Source organism: Mastigoproctus giganteus, chromosome 10, assembly GCF_048544385.1.
Source record: "Mastigoproctus giganteus isolate SK-2022 chromosome 10, ASM4854438v1, whole genome shotgun sequence".
Lineage (NCBI taxonomy): Eukaryota > Metazoa > Arthropoda > Arachnida > Uropygi > Thelyphonidae > Mastigoproctus > Mastigoproctus giganteus.
Window position 1 is genome coordinate 134,733,674 of NC_143584.1, and position 19,746 is coordinate 134,753,419.

The window sequence follows — 19,746 nt, forward strand, 5'->3', positions numbered from 1 at the left end:
ACATTGGTCCACAAAGAACAGTGTCTTAATTATCACTCTTTGTCTTCTCACACTCAACCATCTTTTTATCCATTGTAACAACTCACCCTTAATGTCATACTGCTCCAGTTTGTACAGTAGTCTTCCATGTGCAACAGTATCAAAAGCTTTCCTGAAATCCAAGTATATCATATCAAAATTATTTTTTGCATCCAGTTCCTTTGTGAGCACGTCATAGTATCCATTCAAATTGATCAGACAAGACTTCCCCACTAACAAATCCCATGCTATATCTGAACTATAACTGCAGTCTTGTCTAGATGAGCCTGCAATGCTTTTTTAACCACTGATGCCATTATTTTTCCAGAACAGAAGTTACACTAATATGTCTGTAATTACTCCTGTCACCCTTTGATCTCCCCCTCCTTGTGAATTGGGAATACATTTGCACATCTCCAGTATGTGGGGACCTCCCCTGAGTCCAAGGATGCTCTTATAATTATGGCTAGGGTTTACTTACTTTGCTACCTCCAGTAATATAACTGGATATATCCCATCCACCCAAGGTGCCTTTCATGTGTTTAACTTCAACAATTTCTCCTCCACTTTGCTTTCAGTAATTATAAAATAATTTAGCTCTCTGTTAATTTAATAAGCTTCTGTCCTCCACTAACCTACACATTTCCTCATTTTGTGAATGTAGACACAAAATACTCATTCTTTTGTTAGCCCTCTGAGCACAATCATTAACAATCAAAACATTGATATCCTTTTTGCACAATATATTTCCTGTTTCCCTGACAATAGAGCCACCAACAACTAGTTCTGTATTTTCTTTGCATCCTTTGCCAATGATTTCTCGTAATCTGACATCACTTGCCTAACTTCTTTTGTAACTTGATTAACAGACTAGTTTATATCTACCGTAGACTTCTGTGTTGCCTGATAATCTGTACGCATCATCATCAATATTATTTATAAATACAGAAAACAACAATGGACCCAACACTAAACCCTGAGGGACTCCACTAATAACATTAGTCCACATTGAGCAGTGTCCATTAATTACCACTCTCTGTCTTCTGCCACTCACCCATCCCTTTATCCATAGCAACAATTTGCCACCAATGCCACACTGCTGCAATTTGTGCAGCAGTCTTCCATGTGCAACGGTATCAAAAGCCTTTCTAAGATTCAAATATATAATATCAAAGTTATTCTCTGCATCCAATTCTTTTGTGACTACATCATAGTATCCAATCAAATTGGTCAGGCAAGACCTTCCCTTAACAAAACATGCTGTGTCTGAGCTATAACTGAATTCTTGTCAAGATGATCCTGCAGTGCTTCTTTAACCAGTGCTTCCATTAATTTTCCTGGAACAGAAGTTAAACTCACAGGTCTATAATTACTTGTGTCAGCCTTTGATCCTCCTTTGTGAATTGGGGTTACATTTGCACATCTGCACTCTGTGTGTTCCTCCCCTGAGTCCAAGGAAGCTCTCATAATTATGGCTAACGGATTGCTTACTTCCTTTGCTGCCTCCTTTAATATAACTGGATAGATCCCATCCACCCCAGGTGCCTTTCTTGTATTTATCTTCAACAATTTCTCCTCCTCTTTACTCTCAATTATTACAAGATCATCTAGCTCACTGCCAGTGTTTACTTCATCTATGGCATTCCCTATCTGAATAACACCTCATGTGTGAATGTAGATGCAAAATATTGATTTAGTTTGTTAGCTACCTGAGCAGAATCATCAACAGTTGATCCATCGATATCAAGTGGACCAATCTGATTCATCCCCTTGCCAAAGATTTCTCGTAATCTGCCTTCGCCTGCCTAACCTCCTTTGTAACTTGGTTACAGATAAACTTATATCTATCATAAGCTTCTGTGTCACATGTTAATTTATATGTATCCCATGCATTTTTCTTCTCTGCAATATGTCTCATTAGTTCATCTGACATCCATTTAGGCCTGAACCTTGAACAATATTTATTAGTTGGTATGTAAAGCCTAGTACCTTCCAAGATAAGTTCTTTGAATGCTTCCCATTTTGAGTTTGCTGTTGGTAACATCATCAGTTGGTCCCACTGTATAGAATTTAAATACAGTAAACCCCCGCTATTTGCGGTATCTGTATTCGCAGTCGCTGATTTAATATAAAATGAAACCTAAAAAAATGTGAATTTTAAAGCGCCGTGAACATTTTCCACCATAAAAAAACATAGGCGTGGCTAAAATCATCTTTTCCGGTCAAAACAGTGCTCAGTGGGTGGGGGGGGGTGACAAAATCGCAAGCTTGGATGTTTCTCGCTAATCCTTGTTCAGTGTGTTATGCGCTTGTCATGGAAGGTTTCGTCATTTGCTTTTAATTTATATGCTTATAAATTGAATAAATTTATCAATTTATAAATTGATATGCTTACAAAAGTGATAAATCTACCGTTTTTCAGTGTAAAACAGACTTTTTCGAGTGTGTTAACAGAAGAAAGTGACTTTATTGTGGACAAGTTCTTTCTAACCCGTACAAAAATATGGCTACAAATAACAAGGGAAATGTGAAAATATCAAAGAAGGTGATGACATTAGCGAATAAAATTGAGTTATTAGACAAAATTTCTAATGGTGAAAGTGTCTTCTCAGTGGCAAAACATTATAAAATCAATGAGTCAACGGAACGATCAATCAAAAAATCGGAAAGAAAAATCTGCCGTAGTGTCCATGAAAACGCGCTAATTGCTTCAAAAATTTGCTCTGTAACTCGTGTTGTTAAATTTAAAAAAATGGAAAAAGCTTTAAATCTGTGGATAGAAGACCGAACTCAAAATAAAATTCCGTTAAGTTCACTCATCATTCGTGAAAAGGCAAAACTCCTTTATCAACACTTAAGCGAAACTGGTGATAGCACTGGCGGGATAAGTTTTTTTAGCTAGAAAAGGCGCTGGTTTGAAAGATTTGTTTGAAATTTCTAATAAATATTACATTTAATATTAAATTGTTTCTTATTTTTATTTCGATGCCATATGCTTGCAATTCACTATGTACTGTCTATGTACATAGTCATATTATGAAGGTACATATAATACATACATGGACAAAATTTTAGACTAGTTTTTCTTATATATTTCATACTTTGGAACGGAACCCCCTTTATTACTATGGGAGCAATAACTCAGTATTCGCGTTTTCGGTATTCGCGGCATTTCTCAGGAACGTAACCCCCGCAAATAGCAGGGGTTTACTGTACTGTCTCAGACCATCATAGTCGCCTTTACGAAAACAATAACCCTTCCCTTTACCCCTGATGGTAGTTACCTCCTTGAGTAAATCCCACTTCAGCACACTGTGATCACTGCCACCTAGTGGTTCCTTTATCTGCAGCTTCTTAATGCATGAAGAATCACTACTGATAATCAAATCAAGAGTATTGCTCCCTCTAGTTGCCTCCCGAACATGCTGATTTAGAAAACAATCATCCAATAAATCCACAAAAGCCTTGCTACTGTGTGAGTGACCAACCCACAAATTCCAGTCAATATCTAGGAAATTAAAATCCCCCATTATAAGACTCTCTGATTTACTGTCCCAATCTATTTCCCTGTACAGTTTCTTATTATACTCATCAGATTCATTAGGCCTATAGCACACTCCTACTCTCAATTTTGATCTCCCAATGCGTATGTCACACCAAACTGATTCGACACTGCACTGTCCAGCGATGTCGACTGGCTTCACTTCCTTGGATTTTATGTGTTTCTTAACTAATAGCATAACCACTCCTCCCTTCCTATCCTTTCTGTAGACGTTGTACTCCCCAAATTCCAGTTCTGCATTACCTGTCTCTGATATCCCAACAATATCCGCTTTTGATGCTTTGAGCAATACCTCAAATTCATCAAATTTATTCATCAAACTCCTAGCATTGGTGTACACGCAAGTATACATGCACCTGTTCTTTTTCTTAGCTACCCTAACACAACCCATGTGTTTACTTGTACCCCAATGACTCCCAGCAGTCTCTGAAATATCCTGCATCTTATTTTCCAAACTGCTGCTCATTCCAATAGAAGCAGTGCAAGAATCACTTTCACCTCTGCCAGTGGCTACTGTTAATCTATTAGTCCTTGTATCCCCCCAATCTAGCAGTTTTCCGACCCACCTAACCCTGCCTCGATAGCATCAGCAAACATTCTTGCACCCTTTCTATTTAAGTGTATCCCATCCCTGTAGAAGCAGTCTCTCCTGTTAACAAGTACAGACCAGGCTGAAAAAAATTCTACCCCTTGAGCCTTGCACAATCTTTCCAGGGCCGAATTGATCGACAGGGCATTTTGATGGACACGTTTTTGTGATAACTGTTTAAGTTGGCAAAAAACTCCATAAGGCTGTCTTTATTATGGTTCCATATCTATAGGATGCTAATTGCATATTTAATCATAGTTGGATAGTTTTGTTTGTTGGTCTAAGAAGGAAGATTCTAGGTTGTTAACAAAGGTTTGTGCAAGAAGGGGTGTAAAGATAGGGGGTTTCCTATGCTGAGCCAAGATATTTGTTTGTAGAAAGTGCCACTGAATGTAAAGTATCTATAAATCTTCCTTCTTAGACTAACAGACAAGACTACACAGTATGCTTGAATTTAAATTGTGTATTGTTATTTTAGCGTGTTATTTATATATATATTTGTTTACTTATTATTTTAGGTCATTGAATTATGGAGGAATTGGAGTTGTTATAGGTCATGAAATCACCCATGGATTTGATGATAAAGGTAAATCATTCTATCTCACTTCATGTAGTAATTCCATAATGTAACCTTATCTTCAAGTCGATCATCAGGTTCATTCCCATTTTCATGTTAAATACTCTGTTGAGCAGAACATTGCAAAGTAAGTCTTTTAAATCATATACAATTAACTCCCCTTATTACTCTCCTGGTTATAGTGCTTTCCTGCTTTTAATGCTCATGTCTTCTTGCTCAGCAGTCACTCCTATGAAGGGCCATGCACTTTTTTAGTGTCTATGGCACTCATTTAAAATGCTTTCCAACTTATATTGTTTTTTTTTTTTTTTTAATGTCTCAAGAAGAAATTAGAACCCAGATATAACTTGCCTTTCTGTAGATTTTTTTTGTTTAGGGAAAAGGATGATAGAGACTAAATGATAAAGCTTTTAGAGAGGATTCAGGGAGGGGCAATCAGATTGATGAGCAGTGCTAAGCAATGTGAAATCCATGTGAAGAATGGCTTAGAAATTGTGGTTTGCAAAGTTGGCAACTAGACATCTTGGGGGGGGGGGATGATTTAGAGAAAATACTTTAAGCAAAATAAAACAAACAGAAATTAGTATTAGTAGTTGCAAATAATGCAAGAAAGCAAACTTATATGAAAAAAAAATCCATATCACCTGTTCATCCCCTCTAAGAATTTGTCCAGCTCTTCCTTAAAATTATTCAAACTACTCACTTCCACAATGCCAGATGGAACTTTGTTCCAGTAATCAACTACTGCTGCACATCTGTCCTGCAACTATCCTTCCTCAATTTAAATTTATGCTCCCTTGCCCCCTCATGTGTTTTGTTTGAACATGAGGAAGGGATGCCATCAGCATTTAGCTTACTCAAATCATTCAGAGCTTTAAGCACCTCAATCAGATCTCTTCGTATGTGCCTAGTTTCTAGATCTGCAATTTGCAGAATTGAAGCTTTCCTTGGTAAGAGTGCCCTCTTAGGCGACTCCGTAGCCAGGTGGGAAGGAGCAGCAGTGCATAGCACACGCTTCTTGATTAGACCGGGGTTCAAGCCCGTCACCACCAAATACAGAGGATGCGGAAAGGTCAGGGAATGACCGCTGCATATCCCGGAGCAATATGGCCTTAGTTGCTAATGCTCCTAAAAACCAAATAACAAACAAACAACAAACAGTACCCTCTTATTCCCACTCACTAAGCCCATTGCCCTTCTCTGCACCCATTCCAAAAGATCCACATCCTTCCTAAAATGAAGAAGAATGTATGACCCATATGCAGTATTTGAGATGTGGCCTAACCATTTCATTAGAGAACAGGATAAGGATAATCACTTCCTTATCACTGGTAGAAAGAATCCTGTATATCATTGACAAAACCCCAATGAGTTGGCCTAGCAACCTGTCTGCACTACTCAGAGAACTATGTGTTAGTGCATAATTACCTCCAGGTCTTTTTCATTCTCCGCTACACTCAGTGTGGTACCATGTACTTGTTATGTTATTCTGGGATTACTGCTACCCATATGCAGTACCTAGAATGTGCATGTGAACTATGTGCCAATTAAACTAAATTTGAACCCTTACCAATTGGGTCCACATAATTAAATTTTGTAGATTGCTTGAGCTCTTCACCTGAAACAAAAAAAAAATCAGAAAGGATATGGGAAGAGAACAACACTCATTTGCATGAACAATTGAAACAAAATAATTCAATTTCATCCAAGTGGCTGTGCCTTTGAATTACAGTATAATTCAAATATTTATTAAACTGTAATTTAACTGCTTCCAAGTGACCAAAAGGGGTTCCCAAAGCTAAACAGGTCTGATATGCCAAGTTTAAATTTTTGGTATGAGTGAGTGATCATAGTTGTAAATTGAGAAGAAATGAAAAACAAAAGCCTTTGTTTTATATAAAAACAATAAACATATTATTCATACACAATGTTATTAACAAATGCTCATTGCAAATTATTCTCTCCCTTTTAGATGAAAATCCTGTTTTAAAAGTTTTCTTCCTAACTCTTTAGCTTTAAAATGGATTGGCAATAGATGTTACAAGTTTTTGGTTTTACTTTAAGGTTGGCCACCAGTGAATATATTCTTTACTTTTCCTAATGATATATGGGAAATTCAGTTTTAAGACTCAGTACTGAAAACACTTACCTTGTATTCTCTTAAATGACAAACTTCAGATCTTTATGAATATAAATTTTTATGAATTTCATCAGTTTTGAAAACAAAGAACATCTGTTAATATGAAGATATATGATTAATATGTATATACTGTCCCTTTTAATGAAACCAAATTAAATTTGATGTAGGCTCTGCATTATATACTTAACAGTGTTCCCCTGATGCTGTAATTAAGAAACTGTAAAACTAAGAAAAGTCATAAAGATTTACAAGACCTATTGTCCAAGAATATGCCTGTCATTAACATTAAGTTCATCTTCAGTAATTTTTACTGATGAGACTAAATTAGCACTTTAAATATTTAATCCTTACTTTCCATTCATTTACCTTTACTCTTCTCCTTGAATAATGTTATGTCCTGCATGCTCTAAGACATCAGCACTGGCAGTAGCAGCAGTTATAAGATGAAACTTGGCTGTATAATTACTCAGTATGGAGCATACTAACAAAGCTTATATTCAGTAGGTAAACATGTGAGTAGTAGTTTTATAATAGTGCAGTTTCATCTCATATGAGAGAAAATATACAGAGGTGATTATTTAAATCATATCTTTTAACAATAAAATATATGCTTCATTAAGGTATTAGTTTTTATTTTACTACTGAGAAAAAAGTAACAGCAGTCACAGTGAAATAGACAAAAGAAAATTAGAAAAATCTACTAAACTAAAAGCCAATTCTCCATGTTGCATAACATAAAGTTCTTTTTTATAAAGTATTTGAAGAAAAATTGTCCTTATTTCTTTTGAACAAAAATGGAAATTAAATGTCTTCATTTCCTAATGTTAAACTTCAGTTGTCACTTCCTCGGCCCATCTGCCTAATTTTTGAGATCTTATTGCAGTAATATACTCTGATTACTGTCATTAACCATCCTGACAACCTTCATATTATCTGTAAACTTAGACATTAATTGCCTGAGAATAATCGCCTGAGAGGGCATAAATTCAAATTGAGGAAAGATGTGTGGAAGTTTGCCTTTAACCAGCAGGTGGTTGATTGCTGGAACAAACTTCCATCTGTCGTTGTAGAAGTTGATAGCTTAAATAGATTCAAGGCAGAACTTGACAAACATTTGGAGCGAGGGGATGGATGATTTTTTTTTTTTTTTTTTGGCTGATGCTATATAAGCTTGCTTTCTTGCATCATGTGCCCTTGTTAATGCTAAATTAAGCCTAATATGCCTTCATCAATATCATTAATAAATATTGAAAACAACATTGAGCCTAGCATTGAAATAATATTAGTTCAAGAGAGAGTAGCTCATCAAAAACCTATGTGTGGCTTCTCCCCCTCAACCATCCCTTTATCCACAGCAGTAATGGAGTAATGGCATTAGGAGTAATGCAACACCACTCCAATTTGTACGGTAGTCTTTTATGTGGAAATCTAAGTATTTGAAGCCAAAATTATTTTTTGCATCCACTTCTTTTGTTACTGCACCATGGTATCCAGTTATGTTCAGACAAGATTGCCCTTAATAAATCCATTCTATGATTGCAGTATTACTGCATTCCTATATAGATTGCCCTACATTACTTCTTTAACCAATGACTCCATTATTTTCCCTGGAACAGATCAAGTTAACAGGCCTATAGTTACTATCTTAACCTTTTATCCCCCCCCTTGTGAACAGGAGAGACATTTGCACAGTTCCAATCTACTGGGACTGTCCCTGAATCCCAGGAACTTCTAATAATTGCTAAAACCCTGCTAACTCTTTTTGCTGTGTCTCTTAATATAATTGGATAGATCACATCAGCTACAGGTGTCTTGTTTACTTTTAGCTTCAAGAGGTTCTTTTCTACTTTCTTCTCAGTTATCACAAAATTTAGCTCCCTGGTAGAATATAATATATACTTCTGGCATCTGCACCTTTAAAAATTCCTCCTATGTGAATTTAGATACAACATATCTGTTCAGTTTGTTAGCAGCTTGAGTAAGACCATCAATAGTTAGATCATTCCATATCTAGCAGACCAATGTGATTCATCTCATCTCTAATGTTGCATAAAGAAAGACGTCTTTACCACTTTTCTTTGTATTCTTTGCTAGAGACCTATTGTAATCTGGCTAACTTACTCTACGCTTGCCTCACCTCCTTTGTGACTCAATTCCAGACACTATTTTATATCTACCATAGGTTTCTGTATCACCTGATGATTTATATGTGTCTCATACATTTTTCTTGTCTGCCATGAGTCTCATTAGTTCATCTGACATCCATGTAGGTCTAAGCTTTGAGCAATATTTCTTAGTTGGTATGAAAAGCCTGCCACCCAGAGGATCTTTTACCTGCAGATTCTTAATGAATGAAGAATTACTGCTGATCAGATCAAGAGTATTGCTTTCTCTTGTTTCCTCTCTAACATGCTGCTGTAGAAAACAGTCATTCAATAAATTGATAAAAGTCTTGCTACTCTGTGAATACCTACACACCAGGTTTAGTTAATATCTGGAAAGTTAAAATCCCCCATTATAAGCCATTCTGATTCACTGGCCAGCTCTCTTTTTCTGTATTGTTTTGTTTTACTCATCACCATCTTTAGGCCTATAACACACTTCTACCCTCATTTTTGCTTCCCCAATGCTTATGCCACACCAGAATAACTCAAAATTGTACTGGCCACTCATGTCCACTGATGCATTGCCTTAGATTTTATGTTTTCTTAACTAAGGGTATAGCTAACCCCCATCTCCATCCTGTCTGTCCTTTCTGTACACATTTCACTCCCTACTGAAATTTGACATTCCTTATGTCTGAATGATACCATGTCATGTCTTTGATATCCTTCCTTACATTATCTATATTTGATGACTTAACCAATACTTAAAATTTATCAAATTGGTTTACTGTACTTCTTGCATTAGTGTATATGCAAGTATACTTGCACCAGTTTTTACTCTTAGTAACACTAACACAGCCCATGTATTTTTTTTCCCATGAGAACCCCCAGCATTCCTTAATATTGCCAACACTTTGCTTTCCAGGCTGGTGCCTGTTCTAATAGAAGTGCAAGAATCACTTACACTTCTGCCTGAGGCCGCTTTAATCCATGTATTCCCCAAAATTAGACTGCATATTCCTTCAAAGCTAGCAGTTTTTCAATTCACCTAACACTACCTTCACAACATCAGAAAATATTCTTGCAACCCTTCTGATAAGTGAATACCATTCACTCCTGTTAACAAGCACAGACCATGCCGAGAAAAATTCTACCCTGTGAACCTTGCACAGTCTCTGCAGGACTAAATTGATTGAGAAGGCTATTAACGTGTACTCCTTCCTATTGTGTCTGGGCAGAATTTCAGACACTTTCAAATTGAATCCTAACTCATGTCTTTTTCTCAATCTTGCCCTTTACTTGTCAAGTAAATCCTCAGTTTGCTTATTCCTAATATCATTAGTACTAACATATGCAACAATATCACCTTTTGTGTCCTTAGAAGATGATAGCAGTTCTGTGACTTCACCAACTTTCTTTCTTTTTTTTTCCCCTTGCAGATATACCCTGGTTCCACGTATCTTTCTTACAGATTGCATTTCCCTGACAATAGAGTCACTGACAACATTTGCCACTTGGGACCAATGCATTCATCTGTGAAGGATCTCGTTGTGTCTTGTGTTGCATGAGTGGTTTCCAGAGTTTTGTTGGGTGGTTAAGTGCTTGAATAGTCCCTCTTTTTAATTTATTTGAGAGTACCAACCATTTTCCTCAGATTCACATATATGGTCATCAGAATACTGACTTGGTGCTTAAGCTCCTCACAATCACTGCAACAAAAGCACACAAAGACAATATCTGTGGCCATATTGTGTCCTACTACAGGTAACTCTTCAAAAAAAGGCAACAATTAGCATAACAGATGTAGTTACGATTGGCAAGAGAACTGCCATTGACATTTCTCCTCTAAGCTAAAGCATTCCTGCTACTTTGAGCTTTTTGCTTTGCTGCTCTTGTTTGAAGTATGATTCTAGTCTAAATTTGATGTAAAATTACTGCACAAACTAAGGAGTAGGAGTATAACAATGCAAAGGTATTACCAGTATTACCAGATTTCGCTATTACTTTTCTAAATAATTTTACTGATTTTCTAATTCTCAGCTAAAAGCAAAAAGTGTGCCTGCCTACATGATCAGAACATTCAAGGTACTTATTTCCTATAATTTAAAACACTACAATTACCACTATGCTGTAGTACGCTGTAAGTTACTAATGACAAAGTACGACATTCACACCAAAATCACCAATAACAGAGAGACTCTATGAATATTAAGTCTTATTAAATTCTTAGCTAAATTTGTATTTATTAAACACCATTTAGTTTTTTTTTATTAAATGCAAATATGTATTAAAAAGTAATACTGTACCTTATAATATGACCAAATAAATGTGTATGTAGATTAATAATTTATATACATAAAATGTATTTTCATGTTATAATCTCACTAATCCAAATATATTTATAATTATAATACTGACCCCCCCCACATTACTTTGTTTCAGTTATCGTGATTGCATGTATATACTCATTCAGCTTACCCTGATTACTAGATGTATGATATAACTCAGTTATATGTGTTGTGTCTTTATCTAAATGTCATCTCAAACTGAAAGTTGGAAAATGAATGCAACCCTTGGAGTAAGGGTCAAACTGAATTAGCATGATAATGGGATTCCAAAGCATAACCAGAAATGTTGCTGGCTATTTTGCTGACTGGAATTCTTTTTTTTTTTGGGGGGGGGGGATTGTAATTATGGCATTTTAATAATACACTAAGCCAGGGGTGTGGTTAGTTTGTTGTTAAATTTTCATTGGAAGGACAGTTATTGATCCAAGAATTATATATTTTACATATATATATATATATATTTCTCATAATGCCTGTACAGGAGTAATACAAAAAAAGTCTTATTTTTTTTATATTTATCAGTCTCTTTTTAGATGGGTGTTGGCCATCTAAAAAGGCCATCTCTTTTTAGATGGGTGTTGGCCATCCGTGAAATGTTGATTCACAACAGTAGGTTGTACTAGAGCAAGTGAGTAAATGACAAGATGAGCATGTTGATGCAGTCATGGATATTCGAAAGAATTCTTCTGTATTTCAAAAATAGAGACATCAGAGCTCAGTCATATCTGACTGCAAATCTTCAGGTGCATTTGAGACATCACCCAGGTGTGGCTGAAGAACTAACCTCAATGTCACATGTTTTTCAAAATCTTTAAATCTGTCATTGTACTCATCAATTAGGGACACCTATATATTCCATCAATGAAAGTATTAAATGAAACCCCAGAAAGCCAGAACTAATCTACTCAATTGTAAGCCTTTATTAATTGTTATTAAAATCGTATCACTGTTTGAGTATGTTTAGGCAAGCATGAAAAAAAGGCCTCAGGTTCCCTACCCCTGAACTAAACTCGGATTTGTTCCCATGGGAAAGGTCTATTCTTTAATATAGAAATAAAGTTTTAAAATGTGCCTTAATCTGTAGTATTCAGCAATGAAGATGAACACAAGATATGTCTTGGCAAGCAGTTTAACAAAGGATTGTATTATATTTTCAGGACGCCAGTTTGATAAGGATGGAAACTTAAAGCAATGGTGGAACAATGCTACTGTGAGCCGTTTCAGAGAGAGAGCTCAATGTATCATAGATCAGTATTCAAGCTATGTATTAGAAGATATTGGTCTTAATGTAAGACAGTTTTGTCAATAAAGTTAAAGAAACAAAACAAGCAATTTAAATTGTTCATTTATCATTTATGGTAAATAAATTGCAGATAAATGTTTGTGATTCTTGTTTTAAAATTTAATGTAACTTTTTTATTATTTTGTATATGCTGTTTGGCATGAAGTTTTCAACCATTTTTATCATAATTTAAGAGGATCAGCTAACAGGGTTTAGCAAACATCTGGAATGGGCAAGGATTGCATCGTTTTATCTCTCTCTCGTGTTTTTTTTGTCTAGATGGACAAACCAACTGAAGAATACACACAGTTAGAGATCCAATATACTGATCCTTCATGACTGTAGCTGCCTTAGCGCCTAACACACAGAAAACAACACAAAGAAATTTTTATTTAATTTAATTTTTAACGCTGCATTGTATAAACTTTCATGTATAGCAAATAAACCCTTCTGAATATTTTAAAGCACAGTAGACATTTGATAATCCAGATTTACAGGACCACAGTAGTGCCAGGTTATAACATATTATGGATTACTGGAAGTTTATCCAAAAATATTTAAAAAGTTTTCAAGTAGGCCAAACATTTTTTGCATAAGGATATGTCTGTAGTCTTCAGTGACAACAGGGCTGCACCTAGTGGCATTCATATTATTCAAAAAAAAAAAAAAAAAAAAAAAACACCAATAGCCAAACACTAAGGCAGCTAAATAGTATTACTTTACAAAATTATTTACATTTATTCTATACATTAGCCACAACAATTAATATAACACAAATGAATTCATATTTCCTTAAAGGGGTAGTCTGAGTTCATGCTTATACTGTATTATTTTCATTTTAACTCTAGTTCTCAATAAAATTCACAGGAACATATGCATATAATAATGCAAATCAATTACAGTACCTTCTGAAGTAATTTTTATAAAATAAAAATCTCTGGACACTGCACATGCAATGAATGAAGTCCATTCTATGGTAATTCACCATGTCTTATCCTTTTATTAACTATTTAGTTCTATTTCCATCATATCAAAGTTCAGTAATAAGTTTGTGTAATACTCAAAAACAGCTGGCACATGCCCTTGGCATCCTATCTATCGCTTGCTATAAGCATATGAAAATCTGCAAAAGAGAGGCTACCTATCAGTATCACAGATGAGGGTTCAAGTTTTCTCTCTTTATTGTATTACTTATGACATATTATTTGGACAAGAACCAACTCCTTTTAACCATCAGTTTACCTTAAGCCACTTAAACTAACAATGGTATTTTGGTAGTGCTTTTAAAATTAAGAATAATCAAAGTGTAACAGAATTTTCACTTTCTGTTTATTACATCAAATTATCCATTTTGTTATCAGAGATAAAAACAGAGTAAATTTATTAACAAATTAGATTTAAAAATATGAGTATTATTCAGTATGCTGATATTATATATGTCGAATATTATTAATACTCCAAAAGATATAAATTGGTTCATGTGCTCATTTCAGCTTCCAGACTGTGTGTCCAAATACTACTTTCAGGGATATGTCAAGGGTTTTACACACTTGGATGCAAACAAAAAAAAAATTCAACCCTTGTCACACTACATGAAACAGACCCAGTAATACTCTATTCATTTTTTACTACACATAAAGTAACCATCTACTGTGCTTTTAAACCATCCAAGCTGCCCATTCTAATTTGCAAAAGTCACCTTTTTAATGGGTCTGTCACAAAGACATAAAATTAGGATAATGGCCTCTTGATTGACATATTATTTGGTAAAGAATCAATAACCCTTTTAAACATCAGTTTTGATTTATACACTATTCAACTAACATTGGTTGAGAGAAGTATTTTGTGGTAGTGCTTTTGAAAGTAAGAATAATAATTTTTACTTCAAAGGTTCAACTACAGGCAAGAAAGGTAAGGTTTAACCACAAGGTTCATTCCACAGGGGAAGAAAGGTAGGGTTTAAAGTTCATTCCACAGGGCAATAGATTAAGACAGGTTCAACCATTCACTGTCAGAGGGCTTTCAACCACAACCAATCTCCTAACCCATGAACTGATTTAAGGAGAGCTGATCAAAATGTCCAATTGGATGTTATATAACTCGATGTTTTTTACTATACCTAAAGTAACCATCTACTGTGCTTTTAAACCATCCATCCAGCTGCCCATTCTAACTGGATAGACCCATTGTCCAGTTTTGATTCTATTCCTTTGCTTATTCAGAAAGACCAGCTGTCATGTGGTTTAAAAGTTTCCTTTCTAATAAACTATTGTGTTGAAAGCTTAATAAAAATATTGAATCTAAACAAGCAGCCAAGCAATACATGGATCATTTTTAAGCATTCTTTGCTAGCACATCATTTATCACACTTAATAGAGTGGCCAAACAATTGGATTATTAATTATAAGGTATCTTTATGAAATGTTTAATGTTAATTTTACTAATTTAATTATTGCTTTTATTATAAAAAAACGGTTATAGGAAGTTTAATGGCACATAAGCTACTATGGCTGTAATGCCTATAATGCATAAAAAAATTGATTAATTGCTAACATAACAAAAATTCTTCATTATTTTATGAAGTTTTGTTTTTAGGAACAATTGAATTAGTAAAACTATTGTGCGCATCTCTACTATATGTATAGTTTTCAGAGAAAGTTTATAAAGGTAAAATATAGTGCAAAAGCTAGTATCTAAAATTTAGTTATTTTTAAGAACTACAGTTACCCTCATATATTTTTATATAACATTAACAACTGTTTTTTTTGAAACAATTATGTTCCAGTAATTCAAGATGGCTTTTACCACTGCTGTTCAATGTCCTCTTGATCTACTTTACTTTACAAGTAGTGAAATAGGTGCTGTCAAACCATGATGGTGGCCTGACTACAGACTAGAGGAATTCTCTATGTGAAAGCTTTTTCTACCGCTACCACTGTGTGAAGAGAAGGGGTGAAGGGAAAGGAATTTTTGAAGGAAGGGAAAGGATATGAAGAAGGACTTGAATTTTTATGAAAATTCAAGTCCTTCTTCATAAATATATGTAAATTGATTTAGATTACATAAATTTGTAGCCACACAGACACAATATCCTCTTGCATCATGAACTTAGTTGCATCTGCATTTTCTTTAAAAACTTGGCCTGATCTACCATAGAATTAGATAAAGTTTACATCATGTTTATTAAATTAATAATATACCAGAAGGTTGTTAAATATCACTTGGCTGACACCCAATTTAACATATATACCAAATCTAATACTCTTCAGGAAAAATATAATCTGAATACAACTTTACTCTTATTAATAATACTTTTAAAATGTTAAGTAAAATGTTTCACATTTTGTTTAACATTTTAAGATGTCTAATGATATGATGAATTTTCTTAGTAATTCAACATTTTTGCCACTTTAGTTAGATTTAAATTTTACTGGTTTTAGTATATAATGTGTTTATAAATGTAAGTCCTCATAACTAAAAATAATTATATGAATTTCAGAAATATCCTTTTGCTATAGCTATTGTTAAATTTTTTACTTAATTTTCCTGCAGGTGAATGGTAGAATGACTCAAGGAGAAAATATTGCTGACAATGGTGGGCTAAAACAATCTTACAGAGTATGTATTGTAGCATTTTACCTTACATTTATATGAAATAAATATTTTTAAAATAAATTTAACTTTAGGACAGCACATTTAACAGAGAACTAAGAAATTAATAATAATAATATAACTTTGGGTCCACATATTATTGAAGTTTTGATCTAATCCTGTAAATCTATAGTTCTGAAGATTAACAGGATTAGATCAAAACTTCACATATATTATATAGTAGTAGTAGTGGCATGTGATGCAAGAAAGCAAGTGTATGAGCTTATGCAGCATCAGCCAAAAAAAAAAAAAAAAAAAAAAAAAATCACACCATTCCCTCCAAATGCCTGTCCAGTTCCTCCTTAAATTTATTCAACCTATCAACTTCCACAACGACAGATGGAAGTTTGTTCCAGCAATTAACCACCCGCTGGCTAAAGGCAAATTTCCGCACATCTATTCTACATCTGTCCTTTCTTAATTTGAATTTATGTCCCCTTAGGTTCGTAATCTGAACAAGTGGAAGGATCCCATCAGAATTCAGGGTGCTCAACCCATTCAAGGCCTTATATACCTCAATCAGATCACCGCACAGGTGCCTAGTCTCCAGCCATTGCAATTTGCAGAACTTAAGCCTCTCTTGGTAAGAGGATCCCTTCATTCCCCTCACCAATCTTGTTGCCTTTTTCTGTACACGCTCGAGTAAATCTACATCCTTCCTAAAATGAGCCCTCCAGACCTGTACGCAGTATTCAAGGCGTGGACTGACCATTGCCTTATACAGAGGGATAATCATCTCCTTTTCCCTGCTAGCAAAATTCCTATATATCATTGACAAAACCCCATGACCTGCCCTGGCAGCCTGTCTATATTGCTCAGAAAACTTCATATCTGACTGCACAATTACTCCCAGGTCTTTTTCATTTTCTACCACCTTAAGTGTAGTACCACACAGTTGATACTTTTCTCTTGGGTTACTTTTACCCATATGCAGTACTTTGCATTTGTCAAGGTTAAACTTCAGTTGCCACTTCTTAGCCCATCTGCCCAAATTATCTAGATCCTGTTGCAGTAGCACACTGCCATTACTGTCATTAACAACCCTGCCAACCTTTGTATCATCTGCAAACTTCGACATTAAGCCTGATATACCTTCATCAATGTCATTGATAAATATACAAAACAACAGTGGGACTCCACTAATAACATTAGTCCACGAAGAGCAGCACCCATTGATTACCACCCTCTGTCTTCTCCCACTTAACCATCCTTTTATCCATTGTAGCAACTTACCCTTAATACCATTCTGCTCCAATATAAGATCAAAACATCAAAACTTTACTTATATTAATGTTGTATGTTAATATAAGTAAACAAAACTTACAGATTATGAGCAGCTAATGCAGTTCTTCTTTTTGATTAATCCAAAAAGAAGAAAGTATAAAGTGCAACAAATTGCAATACTTGTGCTAGTGTTATGACTCATGGAAATTTGTGTTTTCTTCTTTTTGGATTAGTCTGTGTATTAGCTGCTCATAATGTTTAACTTTTTACTTTTATATTAGCATATATTTTTGAAGATGTACAGGATAAGATCAGAACTTCAGTTATATGGGCACCCAAAATTATATTAAATGTATTTCTTAGTTCTTTATACACAATGCTGTGTTCCCTTATCATTATTGTTTCCCTGCATTTTAATGTCATTCAACTCACACATTTGAAATTGATCTTGATTATTATGCATTGTTCTGACAATGTAGATGACTGGATTTTTTTATATTTTTCATTGACTTTTAAAGATCTAGCATTAACATACTTATTACCCAATGAGATTGGTGAAGGGTAAAAAAGGATGTGCTTATCAAGAAAGGCTTCAGTTCTACAAATTGCAACATTTGGAGGCTAGGCATCTGTGAGGAGAACTGATTGAGGTGTATAAGGCTTTGAATGAATTGAGTAAGATAAATGTATTGATGGCATTCTTCTTCTTGCTGAAATTACATACTGAGGGGGCATAAATTCAAATTGAGAATGGATGGTTGCAGGATAGATGTGTGGAAGTTTGCCTTCAGCCAGCGGGTCATTGATTGTTGAAACTAACTTCCATCTGTTGTTCTGAAAGTGAGTGGTTTGAATAAATTCAAGGAAGAACTAGAAAAATTCTTGGAGGGTATGGATGGGTGAAGTAAGTGTATAGGTTTTTTTTTTTTTTTTGCTGATGCTTTATAAGCTTGCATTCTTTCTTTGCTGCAATAATATCTTATTTCTTTCTTTAGATTATGCTTGAAAATACAATCTAGGAACATTCTCTGAAATATACCAAAAATCTTTACGTTCTGATTTATAAAAAAATATTTATGACCTTCAACAAACGTTTTCTCCATTTTAATTTTAATGTTAAATTTAATTTTATGCTTTTCCCTATGAAAGAAGTATCATCTATAAATATTCGTTTATTTACAAGCAGCAGTTTGAATTTTTACTGTTCGCATTATTTAAATGGATGGAACATTATTTCTTCTGCTTGTAACCTATAGTCTATAATAGCAGTTCTCAAGGGCAGCCACCACAAAAAAAGAGTGAAGCTAGAATGCTTGGCATCAATATTCCATCAAAACGTTATTTAAACCTGTCAAACCTGTATTTATTTAATTAGTACAGGGTGTTCCTAAACCTTCTTTAAAAAACTAAAATATTATTGTGTGAATAGGGTACATGATACGAACCTGACACCATGCCCAGGTGATCAAAGATATCTTCAAATTTTAATTAGACTTTTTTTTTTTATGAAAACCACAAACATGAAAGGTATCAAAATGTGCAATACTTAGCACCATGCTTGAGTTGAAAGAGATGGGGGAGATTCTGGAAACTTGCTCTGAAGAATAAACATGGGTCTCACCACTTCAAGCCTCCAATAAGCACAGTGGTGTTATTGCGCTGGTTGATGAGTCATCTACCACCTAATGTTAGTATTAGTACTAGTAAGGCTTAGTATTATACTACTATTATATTATAGTATTATTAGTATATTAATAATTAATAATAGTACTATTAGTTTAATAGTGGTACTGATTAGTATTAGTACTAGTAGTACTATGCATAGCTTGAAAGAGATGGGATGGGGAGGGATGTTGGAAATTTTGCTCTGGAAACCAAACATAGATTTCACCACTTCACACTTCCAATAAGCAAAGTGGTAGTATTGCACTGGTTGATGGGGGTGCCTCCATAGCCAGGTGGGCAGGAGCAGTAGTGCGTAGTACACGCTTCTTGATTAGACTGGGGTTCGAGCCCGTGCCCACCAAGTACGGAGGATGCGGAAAGGTCAGGGAATGACCAATATGGCCTTAGTTGCTAATGCTTCTAAAAACCAAAATAACAAACAAACTGGTTGATGAGAGTGATCTACTACCTAGTGTTAGTATTAGTAGTGGTGCTAGTTAGTATTAGTACTAGTAACCATAGTATTATTCTCACGGGATTTACAAGTTATTGAAATACCTTATGTTGTTGGAGCCTGCAGCCTTC

General features: G+C 34.8%; 1 protein-coding gene across 4 annotated transcripts in view; it reads left to right on the forward strand.

The window, feature by feature from the left end:
* The window catches only part of LOC150079297 (neprilysin-1-like), a 329,066-nt gene that overhangs the window by 236,064 nt on the left and 73,256 nt on the right, over window positions 1-19,746 (forward strand). For all 4 annotated transcript variants that reach the window (XM_090384129.1, XM_090384131.1, XM_090384130.1 and 1 more), the window contains 3 exons: window positions 4,688-4,755; window positions 12,497-12,627; window positions 16,174-16,239. In XM_090384129.1, coding sequence (XP_090240255.1) covers window positions 4,688-4,755; window positions 12,497-12,627; window positions 16,174-16,239 — 265 coding nt within the window. The remainder of the gene's footprint in view (window positions 1-4,687; window positions 4,756-12,496; window positions 12,628-16,173; window positions 16,240-19,746) is intronic.